The 18,735-nt window shown below is 56.0% G+C and overlaps 2 protein-coding genes across 2 annotated transcripts; one reads left to right on the top strand and one right to left on the bottom strand.

The window, feature by feature from the left end:
* Nucleotides 1-762: 762 nt before the first annotated feature.
* On the bottom strand, nt 763-7,933 carry CGREF1 (cell growth regulator with EF-hand domain 1). Its single transcript, XM_053383919.1, has 5 exons — nt 7,466-7,933; nt 7,278-7,349; nt 5,882-5,952; nt 2,585-2,707; nt 763-1,453 (listed from the first exon to the last, which is right to left on the bottom strand). Exons 1-5 carry the CDS (start codon nt 7,540-7,542, stop codon nt 1,080-1,082), a joined length of 717 nt encoding a protein of 238 aa, XP_053239894.1. The 5' UTR covers nt 7,543-7,933; the 3' UTR covers nt 763-1,079.
* Nucleotides 7,934-10,463: 2,530 nt separating this feature from the next.
* Nucleotides 10,464-18,200, top strand: ABHD1 (abhydrolase domain containing 1). Its single transcript, XM_053383921.1, has 9 exons — nt 10,464-10,599; nt 12,383-12,543; nt 12,670-12,849; nt 13,587-13,632; nt 13,745-13,857; nt 16,956-17,129; nt 17,290-17,338; nt 17,448-17,613; nt 17,702-18,200. The coding sequence occupies exons 1-9, from the start codon at nt 10,528-10,530 to the stop codon at nt 17,950-17,952; spliced, it is 1,212 nt and encodes a 403-aa protein (XP_053239896.1). The 5' UTR covers nt 10,464-10,527; the 3' UTR covers nt 17,953-18,200.
* Nucleotides 18,201-18,735: the final 535 nt, after the last annotated feature.

Raw genomic sequence — 18,735 nt, forward strand, 5'->3', positions numbered from 1 at the left:
CCATGAGGCAACAGTGTGATGCAGCAGCAAAAAAGGCTAATGCTATTCTAGGCTGCATCCACAGAAGTCTAGTATGCAGGTCAAATGAAGGAATAGTCCCACTCGATTCTGCCTTGGTCAGGCGCCCAGCTAGGATCCTGTGTCCAATTCTGGGCACCACAATTTGAGAAGGATATTGACAAGCTGGGAGGTGTGCAGAGGAGGGCAACCAAAATGATCAAGGGTCTGGAAACTGAGCCTGATGAGGAGCAGTTGATGGAACTTGGTTATGTTTAACCTGGAAAAGAGGAGACTGAGAGGAGATAGGAGAGCCATCTTCAACTATCTGAAAGGTAAAGGGACCCCTGATCAATAGGTCCAGTCGCGGACGACTCTGGGGTTGCGGCGCTCATCTCGCTTTACTGGCCGAGGGAGCCGGCGTACATCTTCCGGGCCATGTGGCCAGCAGGACTAAGCCGCTTCTGGCGAACCAGAGCAGCACACGGAAACGCCATTTACCTTCCCGCCAGAGTGGTACCTATTTATCTACTTGCACTTTGACGTGCTTTCGAACTGCTAGGTTGGCAGGAGCTGGGACCGAGCAACAGGAGCTCACCCCGTCAAGGGGATTCGAACCATCAACCTTCTGATCGGCAAGTCCTAGGCTCTGTGGTTTAACCCACAGCGCCACCCGCATCCCTCAAATATTTTAACGGCTGTCAAGTGGGAGAGAGAACAAGCTTGCTTTCTCCTGCTCTGGAGGGGAGGACTCAAACCCATGGATTCAAATGGCAATAAATGTATTTCTGACAAAAACAACAGGAAGAACTTTATGTCAGTAAAAACTGCTCAACAGTGGAAGAGACTCCCTCCGAAGGCGATGGACTCTCCATCCTTGGAGATTTTTAAGCAGAAGGTGGACGGCCATCTGCCAAGGAGTCTTTAGTTGTGATTCCTGCGTTGCCAGAAGTTGGCCCTCAGTGCCCCTTCCAACAGTGGTTTTAGGTGATGGGTGGCCGGGCATCACTTTGCCACCCTGTGCAGCCTCTGCTTTTCAGTCCTCCTCCGCTGGGCCCCCTTTCTCTCGGGGGGGGGGTGTTTCAGTCTCCTGGCACGAGAGGCTCCCCAGGCTCCTGGGGCTGAGGTGCCTCAGCTGCTTCTCCTTGCCCCGGTTCCCCCTCCTGATTCTGTGCCGGGGGGCTCAGCGAGGGGGCCTCCATCACGCCCTGGTCCTGAGCCGCCTCTGACGCAGCCGGGGACTCAGCAGTGCCTTGCTGGCCAAGAGGATCCGGGTGGCCGACGCCTTGCCCATCAGGTCCAGGGGGTGCCTGCAGCACGCCACCCTCTTCTCCATTGGGGGCAGCGAGGAGGGTGGGGGTCTGGCTGTGCCAGGGCCCCTGAAGCAGCTCTGAGGGCTCCAGCAGCCCATCGTGGTTCAGGTCCTGAGTCGCCAGGATGTTGTCCACCATCAGCACTACCTGCAGGGGTCAAGGGGGGTATTTCCATTTATTTCATAACATTTATCCACCCCTTGATTGGAAAAATAAAACCTCAAGGAGAATAAAACCAGAAAATTGTGAGTAAGAACAGAAGCCCACTAAGAGGACATGAGGGTCCCTGCAAGGCCTCTGCCCCACTGCCCCCCACCCCCAGGAAAAGGTCTTGCACAGGCAAGGCGCCTCTGGTTCTGCAGGTGGCAGGTGCCCATCAGGGTTGGCATGCAGTGATGAGCCACCTGGAATTTGCACTTCTCTCTTAAAGAGTTGAAGAAGTTTCAGGAAAGGACCAATGGATTGAGGCAATGGAGCCCTTGCCTTGTGAGGAAAGGAGACAGCATTTGGGACTCTGTAATTCAGAGAGGAGGCAAGGAAGAGGCGACAGGACAGAAGTTTATAAAATTATGCCTGGAGAAAAGTTTTCCTCCCTCTCTCATCACACTGGAGCTCGTGAATGTCCATTGAAGCTAAATGTTGGAAGAGTCAGGACAGATTTAAAAAGGAACTTTTTCATGCAGTGTATAATTAAACTTTGGAACTCACTGCCACAAGGAGCAGAGATAGCCACCAACTGGGATGGCTTTAGAAGAGAGTTAGACAAGTTCATGGAGGGGGCTGGGAGGAGAGGGCCGCTGGATCAGGCCAATGGCCCGTCTAGTCTAGCATCATGTCCTCCCAGTGGCCGACCAGATCCCCCAAGGGGAAACCAGCAAGCAAGATTTGAGCGCAAGAGGAACTCTTCCCCTCTGTGGTCTCCAGCAATGGTCCTTCAGAAGCCCAGCTGCCTCTGACCGTGGACTCCAGACACTTTTCTGCTTGTCCAGTGTATGCAGAAATGGGGGGCTGGAGAGCTTCCTTCCTCGGAGGTCTCAAAGCAGAGGTTGGCTGGCCCTCTGCCACGGATGCTTTGGCTGAGGTTCCTGCATTGGCGGGGGCTGGTCTAGATGACTCTAGGGGTCTCCTTCCAACTCTACAATAATATGATTCTAAGCCAGGCAGAGGCAGAGGCAGCCATAGCAGGGAAGGCACTCAGATTCACAGCCCCTGCAGCCTGGGCAGAGATGCGCCCTCTGCCTGGCACACCAAAGGCCAAGGAGTGAAAGCGGCACCTACCGAGTCCGGCACCGAACTGTCTTTCTGGGAGGGCATCTCGCTCAGCAGCCTCATGAACTCCAGACCGTCCAGCCGTCCGCTCTTGTCGTAGTCGTGGAGGGTGAAGAGGAGCAACAGAGCTGTAAACACCAGAAGGGGTGAGGTATTGGGGGCGCTGAGCCAGAGGGCACTGGAGCCCCTGCCCAGAGCAAGAGCCAGTGGGGTGACTCCAGCGGTGGGGCTGAGGTTTTCCTGCGGCCTGGGACTCCCACCCACCCTCTCACCTCTCCTTCCTGACCCACAGAGCCCTCCCCACCACAACACGGCCCCTATTTTCCAGGTGTCCCCAGCACTCAGACCAGAGCTGCTGGGCAGATGTTGCAGCTGCTTCACTGGGAATCTCCTTTCTTGCATTTCTTTTTAAAAAAATAATAATTAAATTTATTTGGTTTTTCAGATTAAAATTTCACAGTCACATATTCAACATGCAACATAAAAACAAGATTCCAAGGAATCTCCTGGACTTCCATCCTCCCCTATGTGGGTCCAATTGTTAATCATTTCCTCCTGCATCTTTTATAACAATCCACATATTTTACCTCTCCGCTGTATCCAAAATTCACCATTAAGCTACAAGTGATATTCCATTCCTACTAACTAACCCCGTAACTAACTAACTGTTTACAATGGTCTTTAAGATAAGTTATAAATTTCCCCCATTCCTTATTAAAATTTTGATCTTCCTGATTTCTGATTCTTCCGGTCATTTTAGCCATTTCGGCATAATCCATCAACTTGATCTGCCGTTATTCTAGCATTTCAATCCATTCTTTTGGGTTCTCACCTCTGGAGCAACAAAAAAACAAGCTTGCTCCATCTTCCATGATTCAGCCCTTGAGATCTTTGAAGATGGCTCTCCTATCTCCCCGGAGTCTCCTCTTTCCCAGGCCAAACACCCCACCTGTCTCAACCATTCCTCATCCGGCTGGGTTTCCAGGCCCTTGACCATCTTGGCTGCCCTCCTCTGGGTGTCCAAAGGAAATTCTCCCTTCCTTCCGCTCCCTTGGGGAAAGGAGAGCAAAGCCGGCTGGGCTGTGTGGGCAGCCAGGGACTTATTTTAGGCTCTGCATAATCACAGGCTTCAGTGGGAAGATGCTGGCCATCTGCGGGGGCCACGACTCTGGAGCAAGGAGGCCCCTTTCCCAGCATCCTTGTAAAAAGGGTGGTTTTAAAAGTGACACCTTGTTACCTGAAGGTCTTTTTCTGTTTATTGAGTGGTTTAACTTTGTTGCAGGAATTTAGGTACAGGTTGGGGGGGGTTGCCCCTCCAGCAGATCTCACGCACATGCAGCCCACTACCAAAACCAGCACAATCACGTTTGTGACTTTTGTGATTTGTCCCCACAAAACACTTCATCACAGTTTCTTCCTATCTGTTCAAAGGGCCTCTGCTGCACAATACCAAATGTAAGAATTCACTGATCGATGTATCTCTGTACTGGCTCACTGGGGAAACTTCAGAAATTCCTATAGACCTGTGAGCTCAGCTACTCAGCAGCCCCTCTGCCTGAGGGATAATCCCTGGCCTCCTGATACCTGAGTGCCAGACAGGTAGCCATTCCAGAAAGAACAAACCCAGATGAAGACAAAAGGGTGGGATGAACTTGGCTGGGAAAGAGGGAAATGTAAAGATCTCTTTTGTGACACTTGAGGGGTGTTTGGTGGAGGGCAAGGAGAACCATGGGGCAGGGTCCAGGATACTCAGATTACTGCCACCAGACCTCCCCTTTCATGATGTAACCATGATGTATGAGTGATGTAGTTTGGGGGGGTGTAACATGGGGATTAGGTAAAGGTAAAGGTACCCCTGCCCGTATGGGCCAGTCGTGTCCGACTCTAGGGTTGTGCGCCCATCTCACTTAAGAGGCCGGGGACCAGCACTGTCCGGAGACACTTCCGGGTCACGTGGCCAGTGTGACGAAGCTGCATCTGGCGAGCCAGCGCAGCACACGGAACGCCGTTTACCTTCCCGCTGGTAAGCGGTCCCTATTTATCTACTTGCACCCGGGAGTGCTTTCGATCTGCTAGGTTGGCAGGCACTGGGACCGAAAGACGGGAGCGCACCCCAACAAGGGGATTCAAACCGCCAACCATGCGATCGGCAAGTCCTAGGCGCTGAGGTTTTACCCACAGCGCCACCCACAACATGGGGATAGCAGCTAATACAAGTTTGGGTTCTCTTTTGTTGGGGGCTTCCATCTTGTTCCACCTGGTGGCAGGTGGGAGTCCTGTCGCGACAGGCTTCAATCAAGACCAAGCCTCCTGGCTGCTGTTTTGCTCTGGGATTCCTGGCTGGGGTCCTTGTTTTTTGCCCAAGGGATCCTCAGATTTCTCCATTAACAACTTCAAAAGGGGTGTGGAGGTTGCTGGTTTGGCTCAGAGAGAGGCTTCTTTCCCCCTCCTCCAGCAAAATGATCAGCCCCCACCCTTTCTCTCTTCAAGACCCAAAGCACCTATTTCCCTGTTTGACTTCCCTTCTCCTGCCATACACAGACAGGCTCCCTGCTTCCCCTCCCCTCGCTCTGTTTACATCCTGCTCTGGAGGGCAGCACCCGAATTCGAATTACAGGGAAGGAGATTCCGACTAAACCTTAGGAAGAACTTTCTGGCTGCAAGAGCTCTTTGAGGGTGGAAGAGGGTGGAGACACTCCTTGGTTAGAAGTTTTCAAGCAGAGGTTGGATTGCCATTTGTCAGGGGTGTGTGTGTGATGAGTTGTGACTCCTCCATTGCAGGGGGTTGGACTAGATGACCCCACGGGGTCCCTTCCAACTCTACAGTTCTATGATTCTTCTTTTTTCCTCTCGTCAAAATCAGCTGCTGCTCCAGCTGTCCTGTCCCCCCCCCCACTTTTTGCCTCACACACCTGTGCTTGTTCTGAGGTTTGCTCAGCTCCTCCAGCAGAATTTGTTCTTTTTTACCCATTTCTTCCCCAAAGCATTTATTCCCAACCCAAATAAAGTGACCCAAATAAAGTCACCTGCCCCGGGGGATTCCCTGAGGCCCCTCTTGGAAGAAAGCCCCCCCCCCCCCGGCACTCAGGGCCAGCCTTCTACCCTCGCCCCCAGCACAGCTGTCAACTTTCCCCTTTTCTTGCAAGGAATCCTACTCGGAATAAGGGAACTTCCCTTAAAAAAAGGAAAATGTTGACAGCTATGGCCCCCAGCTCACGCTCCCCGCCCTGCCAGGCCCTGGCACTCAGGCCCCGAGGTGCCATCTAAGGCCATCCTGGCCCTGGGACCCCATTGCAACTTACCCTGCCTCCTGCTCATGGCGCTGGCCTTGCCATCCTCTTGCCCGACGTTCTTCAGGTACTCCTGTATCAACCTACACCAGGCCAAGCCACAGGTCAGCAAACCAGGGGGCAGCGGAGGGTTGTGGGGCTTGGCAAGGGCAGGGGGCAGCAGGGAGCCTCTGGGCCTGGGCAACGGGCGCAATGGTCAGGAAGGAGCCAAGGTCTGCCCATTCCAGGGACCGGCAGACTGAGGCATTTGCAGACAAAGAATTTTGGGCCGCTCCTGTTTGCTCAGGATCAAAATGCCTGATGGGGAAACTGCGCCTTGAAGGGGTGGGGAGGGACACCTGCAGTTCCTCATTGGGGAAGGTGCATATTCTGCACATGCTCAGAGGCCCTCTTACTATATGCCAGGAATGAACTACCTGTATATGTTCAGAAGCTGCCTTACTAGATGCCTGGTTTGGGGGCTTGTGTGAGCTCCAGGCCTAATTGAAAACTGACTGCTAAATAAACTAAAAAAGATATTAAAATATAATTTCAGCAAAAAAACCAGAGGCATTCTTATTGGGGTTAATTAGCAAAGAAATTCATTTTTAAAAATGTAAATTTGTTCATGTACGCCACAACGGCAGCAAGAGTCCTTCTGGTCCGAAGATGGAAACAGCAAGAACTCCAGCCAGCGCTGGAGGACTGGCAGATAACGGTGGCAGGATTTGTGGAGTTGGTGAAGTTGACAGGGAGAATCAGGAATCGACCCGATGAAAGATTTCAAAAGGAATGGAGCAAATTTATTTATTATTTGAAAGAAAATTGTAAATATTTGAAAACGTTTATAGCTTTAACATGAAATGTTTGGTAATGTGAAATTAAGATGCTAATTTACAAATGAGAGAGTGATTCTTAAATGTTGATATAAGACAAAGAAGTGATTATGGAAATGCGATAGATATGTTAAAGTTATAGGGAAGTCAGAAAAGAGGGAGGGAAGGAGGTCGATGCTCCGTCTGAGCAAATAATAGAAGCTGTGTTATGTGAAATGAAATGAAATATGGAAAACTCAATAAAAATCATGTTTTTTTAAAAAATAAAACTGACTGCTGGGGGGGAGGCAGAAGTAGAGGGGAGGGGGCCCATTCTCTGCCTGGAGAGGGACAAGGACTGAGCTGCGAGGGGTGGACTAGAAGACCTTTGGGGTCCCTTCCATTTCTACAATCCAATATTTCTATGGTTCTATGGGGGGTGTTCCTCAGCTTCAAGCCCCTTTGGGGCCCTTTGAGGGTAACAATGGAGTGGGAATTGGACTGGGTCAGAGGCAGAGAGACCTTGCCTCCCTCTCTGCCAGTCTCCCCCCCCAGTGCGCCCTCCCCAGGGGCAAAGGGGTGGGGACAAGGAGTGCGATGGGCAAGGAACTCACCTGGCAGACTCCTGCGCTGGGTCGAGGGGGTTCGGGATGGGGGGCTCCCTGGCACTGGGGAGGGGCTCAGACCTAAAGGGCACAAAGAGAAGGTGTTGTTGGAGGGGGCACCAAGGACCCCCTCCCCAGCCCCCCCATCTTCAAACCCCACCGTGCCTCCTTCCCCACCCCAGGTTCCCACCTGGTACCTGTTAGCGCCCTCCTTGGGGGCCGCCCAGCTGGCTGGCACCGCGAGGAGCATCGCGGCCAGAAGCATTTCCTTCATCCTGGCACCGTGCAGAGCTTGGCACAGGAACCCGCCGTCCGCTCATGCCCTGCCAAGGCGGCGGGCTGCCCGCTTCGTCGCTTCGGTGGGCACCGGGGCTTTGCCAACCAGCCGCCGGAGGTGGCGAGGGCCCACGGGGACGCGTTCCCACGGGCAGGCAAGCCGGGGGACAACCCAGAACACGGATTCCGACAGCGGACAGACAGAACCCGTTCACACGCAAGCACGCGCCTCCCCCGGGGACGCCCCAAGATGCGAGGATGCGCGCGGCCGCGGCAGAATGGACTGTACCACTGCAGCGTGGGGGGGGGGGGGAGATCGCCTTGCCTGCCTGCCTAATATTCTGCACGTGGGAAAGGAGGACCTGGGTCCGGGGAGAGGGGGAACTGGAGCTTCCCAGGAGATGCCTTCTTCCTCCTCGCCCTGCCCGGCTGCTGCACAACACGAGGAATCTTCCTCTCCCCGCGTGGATCGTGGGGATGACAGGCAGACCGAGGGACCCACCAGCGACCGGCGCTGATCCCCGGCTGCTGGCGGCCGTCCTGGGTCCACGTGGCGGGGAGGCGGGCGCTGCCAGCCGCGCCCCTGGCGCCCTCCCTCGGGAACTGCCTGCCAGGCGCTCCGACCATTGGGCCTCGCAGCCGGTCTGGGCGGCCGGCGGCTCCGACGTGGCGCTCTCGGAGGGAGGGGACTTTCCTGCGCCAAGGAACCCTCGGGAGATGATGCCAAGGCACCAGACACGCAGGCAGAGAGAGATATCTAGTTGTTTCCAAGATGGAAAGGCTCCGTGCAGCAGCTTTTATGGGAACTTGGGATTGTAGAACTTGGAAGGCGCCCAGGGGTCATCTAGTCCAACCCCCTCCACGCAGGACGAATTTCTGCCAGGAGGACACCTGGAATAAACGGAAATCCGCCCTTGTTCCCTTATGGGGGATACAAGAGCCCTAATACAGTGGTACCTCGGGTTACATACGCTTCAGGTTACATATGCTTCAGGTTACAGACTCCGCTAACCCAGAAATGTTACCTCGGGTTAATAACTTTGCTTCAGGATGAGAACAGAAATCGTGGTCTGGTGGTGCGGCAGCAGCAGGAGGCCCCATTAGCTAAAGTGGTGCTTCAGGTTAAGAACACTTTCAGGTTAAGAACGGACCTCCGGAACGAATTAAGTACTTAACCCAAGGTACCGCTGTAGAGTCCTTTGCAGGTTCTCCATCGGTCGGAGGAAAAGAACAGAGGCCAAGCAGAGAATATTGAGAAGCAAAGCAGCTCATAAGCCTGATCTTTATTGAACTGTTGCAACAGGGTGCTCCTCTCACACGCAGGAAAGGAGGAGGACCCAGAACCAAGGTGTGCCCGCCCTCATATAGACATTTTAAATTCCCTGCCCTACAGCTCAAGACCACCCCTCAGATACATCATACCTACATCACAGAAAGGGTGGTCTACAACAGAAATCTGAGTGTGTTGTTTATCTCCTGTCTGGAAGGTTACCTGTTAATGGTCACTTGATTGGATACCCTGGGTAGCCTGGCCAGTCTTTTGTAATGATAAATACTTAGTTCCTGGGCCAGGTCACAGGCTCACCCTATTCATACACAGACATACCCTCAAGACAGGATTTGTGAAGGAAAAGACAGCCGCTGGGAGAGATCATCAGGGGGTTTGGGCTGGGTGTTCATCAGTATGCAGATGATACCCAGCTCTACCTCTCTTTCAAATCAGAACCAGTGAAGGCAGTGAAGGTCCTGTGTGAGTGCCTGGAGGCGGTTGGAGGTTGGATGGCGGCTAACAGATTGAGGTTGAATCCTGACAAGACAGAAGTACTGTTTTGGGGGGACAGGGGGCAGGTGGGTGTGGAGGACTCCCTGGTCCTGAGTGGGGTCACTGTGCCGCTGAAGGACCAGGTACGCAGCCTGGGAGTCATTTTGGACTCACAGCTGTCCATGGAGGCGCAGGTCAGTTCTGTGTCCAGGGCGGCTGTCTCCCAGCTCCATCTGGTACGCAGGATGAGACCCTATCTGCCTGCAGACTGTCTTACCAGAGTGGTGCATGCTCTAGTTATCTCCCGCTTGGACTACTGCAATGCACTCTACGTGGGGCTACCTTGGAAGGTGACCCGGAAATTACAACTAATCCAGAATGCGGCAGCCAGACTGGGGACTGGGACCACATAACACCGGTCATGAAAGACCTAGATTGGCTCCCAGTACGTTTCCGAGCACAATTCAAAGTGTTGGTGCTGACCTTGAAAGCCCTAAACGGCCTCAAAGGCCCAGTAGACCTGAAGGAGCGTCTCCACCCCCATTGTTCAGCCTGGACACTGAGGTCCAGCGCTGAGGGCCTTCTGGCGGTTCCCTCCCTGCAAGATGCAAAACTACAGGGAACCAGGCAGAGGGCCTTCTCGGTGGTGGCACCCGCCCTGTGGAACGCCCTCCCACCAGATGTCCAAGAGAAAAATAGCTACCAGACTTTTAGAAGACATCTGAAGGCAGCCCTGTTTAGGGAAGCTTTTAATGTTTGATGTATTACTGTATTTTAATATTTTGTTGGAAGCCGCCCAGAGTGGCTGGGGAAACTCAGCTAGATGGGCGGGGAATAAATTGTTGTTGCTGCTGTTGTTGTCTGTCCTTCCCTCTCTCCACTGCTCAGCCTGGGAGGGAGGGAAGGAAGAGTGCCTCTGAGCATGCACAGAGCTCTCAGAGGGGGACCCTTGTGCCGCTTTCTTTCTGGGTCCGGCCAGCTCCTCCTTCAGAAACTGGGCTAAGGAGCCTCCCTCCCTTTGGGCTCCTTCATGGCTTCATGCCCGCCCCAAAGATGGCCGCGGGTGGGCCGGGCGCGGCTTCATGCCCGCCCCAAAGATGGCCTCCCCGGTGAGGCCGGGCGAGCGTGTGCGCCTGCGCGAGCGCCTGCCCGTCCGGGGCCACTTTCTGGGCGCCTCCTTCGCCGCAGCAGCACCTGCCCGACGGCGCGGACGGCGGAGAGATGCTGGGACTGTCGCTGCTGCTGGGCTTCAGCACCGGCTGGCTGGCCTATTACTGGGCGCGCGTCCCCAAGGTCAGGCGGGGAAGCGGGCGCTGCTCCGGGCAGCCTCGACGGGGCGGGCGGAGGCTGAGCCCTTGGCCAGGGGCATCCTTGGCACCCCTCTTGCGGGCGAGGGGCGAGGCTGGGGGACCCTTCTCTTCCCACCCCCACCAGCCCAGCTCCCCCGACGTGACCCCTGGCCAGGTTCCGAGGTGGAGGCAAGGGAAACCGGGAGGGTCACGGGGATGGGGGGGGATCTCTGCTCCAGAGGCTGCAGCTGCCTCGCTCCTCGCCTCGGGGGTCTCGGGGCCAAGCCTGGCATTTGCCCCAGACGGCGGGGTGGGCAGCCTGCCTCCGGCTGGCATGTGAGGGTGACACACGTGCAGCAAACCCCCGCTTTGGAAAACAGGCTCCGAAGTATTCATTAGGCATTTGCCACAACAATAATCAGGGACAGAAACTAGATTCCTCCCAGCCTGGTGGCCACGCCTGGTTTTGGCTCTCCCTGGCAGAGAAGCACCTTCTGAGGTTCAGGGCAGCTCAGTTTCAGGAGGGTATCGAGAAGCTGGAAGGCGGGCGGAAGACGGTGAAGGGTCTGGAAAACAGCCTTGTGAGGAACGGAGGAGGAAGTTGGGGTGTTTAGGAAGGAAAAGAGAGGCCAAGAGGCAATGTGATCAAAGGCAGGTTTAGGGAAGCGCAACTGGCGCAAATATTAGTGTTGCACACATGGTACCCCTGAAATTGGAGACCCCCAAATCCGCCACTGATATGGCAGTTCCCTCCCTGTGAGAAGCCAAGTTACAGGGAACCAGGCAGAGGGCCTTCTCGGTGGTGGCGCCCGCCCTGTGGAACGCCCTCCCACCAGATGTCAAAGAGAAAAACAACTACCAGACTTTTAGAAGACATCTGAAGGCAGCCCTGTTGAGGGAAGCTTTTAATGTTCAGTGCATTACTGTACAGTGGTACCTTGGGATGTGAACGGGATCCATTCCGGAGCACCATTCGCATCCTGAATGGAACGTAGATGCGACTGCGCATGCGGGGGTTGTGTTTTGCCACTTCCGCGCATGCGTGAGATGTCATTTTGAGCGTCTGTGCATGCGCGACAGGCGAAACCCAGAAGTAACGCACTCCGTTACTTCTGGGTTGCCGCGGAGCGCAACCCGAAAGCACTCAACCTGAAGTACATTCAACCCGAGGTATGACTGTATTTTAATATTTTGTTGGAAGCCGCCCAGAGTGGCTGTGGAAACCGAGACAGATGGGCGGGGTATAAATAATAAATTATGATTATGATTATGATAGCCATCTTCCAATATCTCAAGGGCTGTCACGTGGATCGTGTTTCCTTCTGCTCTGGAGGGTAGGGCCCAAACGAATGGATTCCAACGACAAGGAAGGAGATCCCAATCAACATTAGGAAGGACTTTGGGGCAGCAAGAGGTGTCTGACTGTGAAAGGCCTTTGGCAGGAGGCGGGAAAGCAACCTCTGTGTGGGCAGCAGCAGCAGCAGAGGCAGCTTAGAAGCGTAGAGTTAGAAGGGACCCCTAGAAGTGTTGTTGTTGTTGTTGTTTAGTCGTTTAGTCGTGTCCGACTCTTCGTGACCCCATGGACCAGAGCACGCCAGGCACCTCTGTCCTCCACTACCTCCCGCAGTTTGGTCAGACTCATGTTTGTGGCTTCGAGAACACTAGAACCCCTAGAAGTCATCTAGTCCAACCCCGCAATGCAGGACTATTGAACTCCAAGGAAGGAGAGCTCTGGGGCAGCGCTGAGCTTCAGCTCCCTGTGACCTTTCTCTCCCCCCCCCCCGCAGCCCCCGCTGCTGGTGGCGTGCCAGCCCTTCCGCTCCTTCCTGGAGAAATATTGCCCCATCGTGAACGAGACCTTCTACCCCACGCCCTGGTGCTTCGAAGGACGGCTCCAGACCATCGTCCGCGTCTTCCTCAAGTCCAGCCCGCCCGTCTCCTACCGCAGGTCAGCCGTACGGGGGGGGGCCAAGGTGGGGGCCGGTGCCAGTCCGCTTGGGAGATGGTGAGCATGGGGCTGTGATGCCAGGGGGCCCGTCTCACCCGCCGCCTCCTCTTTGCCCTTTCCATCCAGTGAGGTGCTGAGGACCGCAGACGGAGGCCAGCTGCTGCTGGATTGGGCTGACGGCGAGAGTGGGCAGCACCCTGACCCAGAGAGCTGCCCCATTGTCCTGTTCCTGCCAGGCCTGACGGGCAACAGCCAGGAGACCTACATTCTGCACATGGTCCTTGGCGTCCAGCAACGGGGCTACAGGTGGGAAAGGGCGCCCTGGTTGGGGGGGGGTCCTGGCATTGGCGGTGCTATTACTTGTTGCGTTAAGACCCCACCTTTCTCTCCACGGAGCTCAAGGTGGCGCACGGCAACCCTGTGAGGTAGGGTAGGCTGAGAGGCAAGTTTCATGGCCTGGGGGGGATTTGAACCCTGCTCCCCTAGGTCCTGGGACGCGGGTGGCACTGTGGGTTAAACCACAGAGCCTAGGGCTTGCTGATCAGAAGGTTGGCAGTTCAAATCCCGTTGCCCAGTCCCTGCTCCTGCCAACCTAGCAGTTCCAAAGCACATCAAAGTGCAAGTAGATAAATAGGTACCGCTCCAGCGGGAAGGTAAACGGCGTTTCCGTGCGCTGCTCTGGTTCGCCAGAAGCAGCCACATGACCCGGCCACATGACCCGGAAGCTGTACGCCGGCTCCCTCGGCCAATAAAGCGAGATGAGCACCGCAACCCCAGAGTCGTCCGCGACTGGACCTAATGGTCAGGGGTCCCTTTACCTTTACCCCAGGTCCTAGTCCAACACTCTACCCATTACACACCACTGCCTTTTCCCATTCTTGTTTACTACCCTAAGGACCCTCTGGAGCGCCAGGGCAGGAGGGTCTTGGCCCTCTCCCCACAGCTGCTGTTTCGCAGCAACAGGCATAGCATGTAGCCATCGTGACTTGCAGCCACAACGACCCTTCTCCTGGGTTCTCACTCTCTTCCCGTCTCCCTCGCAGGGCTGTTGTGTTCAACAACCGAGGCTGCAAAGGAGAGGAGCTGCTGGTGAGTGGGGCCACAGCTGGGGGAGGGTGCTCTGGGACTGCAAGGCGAAGGCAGGATGGGCACCCCGGCTCCGTCTCTGCATCTCCCCTCTCTCCTCCTCCTCCCTCCACAGACCCACAGGGCTTTCTGCGCCAACGACACCGAAGACCTGGAGCTGGTGGTGGGGCACATCAAGAGCCGCTTCCCCCGGGCCCCCCTGATGGCGGTGGGCGTTTCGCTGGGCGGGTGAGGCTGCGGCAGGGCAAGGGGGGAGGCGGGTGGGAAACGGGAGTTGCGCTGCAGAGAAGCGGCTCCGTTGCCCCACGATGGGGAGTCCCATTGCCTCCCATCTTGGGCCTCCTTCTCATAGGAAGGAAAGAGCACCAGGAGTGCCTGCAGGATCAGGCCCCTGAACTTTCTAGCCCAGGATTCTGACCTCACAGAGGCCGACCAGGTGCCCATTGTGTGAAACCCAAAAGCGGGAGTTGAGCACAAGAGTAACTCTCCCTTCCTGCGGTTTCCAGAAACTGAGATTCAGAAATATTGCTGAGCTGAGCTAGGAGGTACCTGCTGAAAGAAGCCTGCCCCCCCCCCCGCCTGAGGCCAGGTTTCCTTCTGCCCCCCAGGCAATGCCAAGGTGCCCCCCCTGAATCCTGGCTGCTGGGCATTTCAGGAAGGAGACAGGGGGCTCTGGGGTTCAGCTCCCGCTTGCTTCTGGGCATCTGGGTGCCCCCTGTGAGAGCCGGGGGCTGGACTCAAAGGGCCCCTTTGGTCAGATCCTGCTGTTCTCTTGCCAGCCTCACTCCAGGGCCCACCCACAAGGCAGGAGCTGGAGAATGACCTCTGCCTCCTGCTAGGACTCTGTTTATCAGCCAAGCTGCCTCTCCCCTAAAACAAATTTCCAGGGTGGCAGTGCAAAGGGCACAGAAAGAGCTCCTGGCAGCGCCTAAGTCCTGGGTGAGGACACTCTGGAGCGGAGTCTCCTGCCAGTGGGTCTCCTTCCCAACGACTCCTCCTGCCCCTTCTCTTAAGCCAGTTAGGGGCGAGGGAAGGCGGAAGGCTCCCCTTGCTCAAGGGCCCCACAGCCCTGACCTCCTGTGTCCCTGAATCCAGCCATGGTGGGAGGGGAAAGGAACTGAAAGGCTGGAGAGGCTTTTGCGCCCACACAACTGGGACTCGGCTGGGTGAAGGGAAGGCAGAGCCCAGCTTGCCCGGTTGCGGTGTTTACGGGAGCCGGTGAGTCAGCCTTCCTGCTCCTGTGACTCAGGCGTTTGCTCCCAGCAGCGTCAGTCTCTGCTTGATGCTACAGAAAGGTTTCCCTTACTAGCAAGAGCACGTTTGCCAGCTGGGGTGCAGGGAAGCCCCTGGGCAACCTCCCAGAGGTTCAGATGATTTGTTGTTTAGTGGTGTCCGCCTCTTGGTGACCGCCTGGACCAGAGCACGCCAGGCCCTCCTGTCTTCCACTGCCTCCCGCACTTTGGTCAAACTCATGCTGGTAGTTTCGAGAACACTGTCCCACCATCTCGTCCTCTGTCTCCCCTTCTCCTTGTGCCCTCCATCTTTCCCAACATCAGGGTCTTTTCCAGGGAGTCTTCGCTTCTCCTGAGGTGGCCAAAGTCTTGGAGCCTCAGCTTCAGGATCTGTCCTTCCAGTGAGCACTCAGGGCTGATTTCCTTCAGAATGGAGAGGTTTGATCTTCTTGCAGTCCATGGGACTCTCAAGAGTCTCCTCCAGCACCAGAATTCAAAAGCATCAATTCTTCGGCCACCAGCCTTCTTTATGGTCCAGCTCTCACTTCCATACATCACTACTGGGAAAACCATAGTTTTAACTATACGGACCTTTGTTGGCAAGGTGATGTCTTTGCTTTATAAGATGGTTTGTCATTGCTTTTCTCCCAAGAAGCAGGCATCTTTTAATTCAGCTGATAACCTTGACCCAAAGGAGCAAGGGGCTCAGTCCAGCTCTGGGCTGCCAGGGGACTGTACCCCTCTTCCACCACCAGATCCAGTCTGCTTGAGAAAGGGATCCCCCGGACTGCTAGGAATCCCAGAGGAATGCTCCAGTGTGACCCCGGAAGTGGCCTGTGGCAGCCATTGGTGTTCGTTTCCTGTAAGCCACGGTGTGGCAGATCTGATGGCTCCAGATGTTCCAGGTCTGCCCCGTTTGCCCCTCTGGACTTGCAGGCCTCCTCCTCTAGAACTTGCCCACACTCTCTTGCCAGTGCGGAAAATGTGAAACCAGGACCCGGAAGTGCAAAATGGAAGTGGCTCAAGGGTGACACTCCAGAATGGGGGTGGGTGGCCTTTTACTGGAGCAGCTCCCTTGGAGGGGTGCCAGCCTTTGGCCTGCAGCTGTTTGGACCTGACAAAATGTTCTGAGTAGCCTGTAAACTGCCCTGAGTCCTGGCCCCAAAGAGGAGTGTGCGGGTGCCGTTCGCAGTTCACTGCACGGAAGCGCAAGAAGGGCCTGCAGGATCAAGCCGCTGGCCCCTCTAGTCCAGCATCCTGTTCACCCAGTGGCTCTAAAGGGCAGGATTTGAGCCCACGACCTCCAGTGACGGGAATTCCTGCATTGCAGGGGGGTGGACTAGATGACCCTTGGCTCCCTTTCCACTCTATGGTTCTATGAATCCAGAAGCATCGCTGCCTCTCAGTGTTGAGCATAGCCATCGTGGTTAGGAGCCAGTGATGGCCCTCTCCTCCTCCTCCATGAATTTGGCTCCTCCTCTTTTAAAGCCACCCCAGTTGGTGGCCAGCACTGCCTCCTGTGGCAGGGAGTTCCACAGTTTAACTTCATGCCGTGTGAAGAAGTCCTTTTTTTAAATCCATCCTGAATCTTGCAGTGTTCCACACTTTAACCATGTGCTACATAAAGGACTCCCCCCCCCCATTTTATAAACTTATATTGTGCTGCCTTTTCTCCAAACTGAGAGGGCTTCCCAGAGAGCGGCTGGCCAATCACAGGGGCAGCCTGCAATATAGAGGGGCTCTGGGGGGGGCAGGGCAGGGGTTGATGGTCCAGCTGTGCCCAGAACGTACCTGGGGCAAAGCCACCCCTCCATCCATTTGAAGCATCCCTCTGGAGAGCCAGTGTGGTGTGGTGGTTAAGAGCGGTGGACTCGTAATCTGGGGAACCGGGTTCGCTTCCCTGCTCCTCCACATGCAGCTGCTGGGTGACCTTGGGCCAGTCACACTTCTCTCTTAAGTCTCTTAGCCCCACTCACCCCACTGAGTGTTTGATGTGGGGGACGAAGGGAAAAGGAGAATGTGAGCCGCTTTGAGACTCCTGAAGGGGAGTGATAAAGCAGGATATCAAATCCAAACTCCTCTTCCTGCCCCCAGGATCCTGGTGCTGAACTACCTGGGGCGCAAGGGCCCGGAAGCCGGACTGGTGGCCGCCATGACGTGCTCCGTCACCTGGGACTCCTTCGAGACCACCCACTCCCTCGAAAGCCCCCTCAACCAGGTGCTCTTCAACCAGCACCTGACGGCCAACCTGCGCAAGCTCATCCAGCGGTGCGTTGCTGTTGTGGGGGGGGGGCAGAGGCAGGCCTGGCATTCCGGCCCCCTTCCGGGAGGGAGGGGCCCCAAGACCCCCCTGCCCTTCGGCTCTTCCTTCCCAGAACCCCCCTCCCCCCTTTTCCATTCCCTGCTCACACCTCAACCCTGTTTTCAGGCACAGGAAGGTCATTGCTGAGCGAATTGACGTGGACCACGTGCTGAAGGTACTGCCCCCTCCCTGGAAGAGTTGGAAGGGACCCCCGAGGGTCATCCAGCCCAACCCCCCTGCAACACTGCAACAAACGCTTTGGCACTTGTGCTCTCTCTTTGCAGGCGCGCAGCATCCGGGAGTTTGACGAGCGCTACACGGCCGTGGCCTTTGGCTACAGCTCCTGCGAGGAATACTACCAGGCCGCCAGCCCCTGCCAGAAGGTGCACAGCTTCCGGGTCCCGGTGCTGTGCCTCAACGCCTCCGACGACCCCTTTTCCCCACTTCACGGTGAGTCCCCCGGCCTCCTCCCAGGCGGGCGCCCCTCTCCCCCCCAGGGCTCCTACTCTCGACTGACCCCCATCCGCCTTCCTTCCAGCCATCCCCGTGAAGGAAGCCCAGAGCGTCTCCACCCTGGCGCTGCTGGTGACGGCGCGAGGAGGGCACATCGGCTTCCTGGAGGGGCTCCTGCCACGCCACCAGAGCTACATGGACCGCGTCTTCGCCCAGTTTGCGGGGGCCGTCTTTGAGCACCAGGAGGAGCTGGCAGCCGCCGTGGCAGCCGAGCAGGAGCAGCAGCTGCAGCAGTGCCACGAACAGGGGCCGGGCACCCAGGTGGCAACCTCCTAAGCAGAACCAGGGAGGAGGAGGAGGGTCCCTGTGGCCCCCAGCGCAGGCCCTGTGAGCCCCAAAGGTGGAGGGTCTGAGCCTGTTGCCCTGCTGGGACCAGGACCGCGCAGAATACAAGATGGCTTTTCCAGTACCTTGGCATGAGGCTGCTTCCATTCTGGGCACAAAGAAAGCTGCACTTCTCTCGCCCAGAAACTTGCTTCCACTCCCCGGGAAGGAGCCCTTTCCCCTCTTTCTTTGGGGGGGGGGGGCAGAGCAGCTGCTCTGCCTGCAGAAGGCCTTGGGTTCAAACCCCTTTGGCAGCGTCTCCAGGGAGAGCTGGAGCCCTGGAGAGCGGCTGCCAGTTAAAGAACTATAGAACAGCTGGCAAAGGACACCCATCTAAAATGGTCGCAAGCCGCTTTGGGCTGCCCTAAGTGACTAACAATTTAATCATTAATAAAGACCCAAGAGAGCCACTCCCAGCCAGCAGCGACCACAGGAGGCCGAACTGGTGAAAGGAGAGAAAGGGCTGAGATCTTTGATTCTGTTGGGTTGATTTCCTGTAAAATAAACACACACAAATGTGGACATTCTACTCCCACCTACCGCACAAAAATCTGTCCGTGCCACTCAGAGCCAGGCTGCATGTTGGGCAGCAGGTGTGGGCTTGTGGGGAGATGGACCCACAGAAGACCATTCATTGTCCTTTCCACAACTGCTCTGGGCCTTGTCGCCCTCCAGCCTCTGATTTCCTGGTTCACTCCCTCAGGGGGTGATGGGCAGCCAGCTCAGAGCACACCT

This window comes from Podarcis raffonei, chromosome 3, assembly GCF_027172205.1.
Source record: "Podarcis raffonei isolate rPodRaf1 chromosome 3, rPodRaf1.pri, whole genome shotgun sequence".
NCBI lineage: Eukaryota > Metazoa > Chordata > Lepidosauria > Squamata > Lacertidae > Podarcis > Podarcis raffonei.

Coding starts and splice junctions, on each gene's coding strand:
- CGREF1 (XM_053383919.1), bottom strand. CDS start 7,542: ATGAAGGAAATGCTTCTGGCCGCGATGCTCCTCGCGGTGCCAGCCAGC. Junction 7,350..7,465: donor CCCAAGGAGGGCGCTAACAG/GTACCAGGTGGG, acceptor TGTGCCCTTTAG/GTCTGAGCCCCTCCCCAGTG. Junction 5,953..7,277: donor CCAGCGCAGGAGTCTGCCAG/GTGAGTTCCTTG, acceptor GGCCTGGTGTAG/GTTGATACAGGAGTACCTGA.
- ABHD1 (XM_053383921.1), top strand. CDS start 10,528: ATGCTGGGACTGTCGCTGCTGCTGGGCTTCAGCACCGGCTGGCTGGCC. Junction 12,850..13,586: donor GTCCAGCAACGGGGCTACAG/GTGGGAAAGGGC, acceptor TCTCCCTCGCAG/GGCTGTTGTGTTCAACAACC. Junction 17,339..17,447: donor ACGTGGACCACGTGCTGAAG/GTACTGCCCCCT, acceptor CTCTCTTTGCAG/GCGCGCAGCATCCGGGAGTT.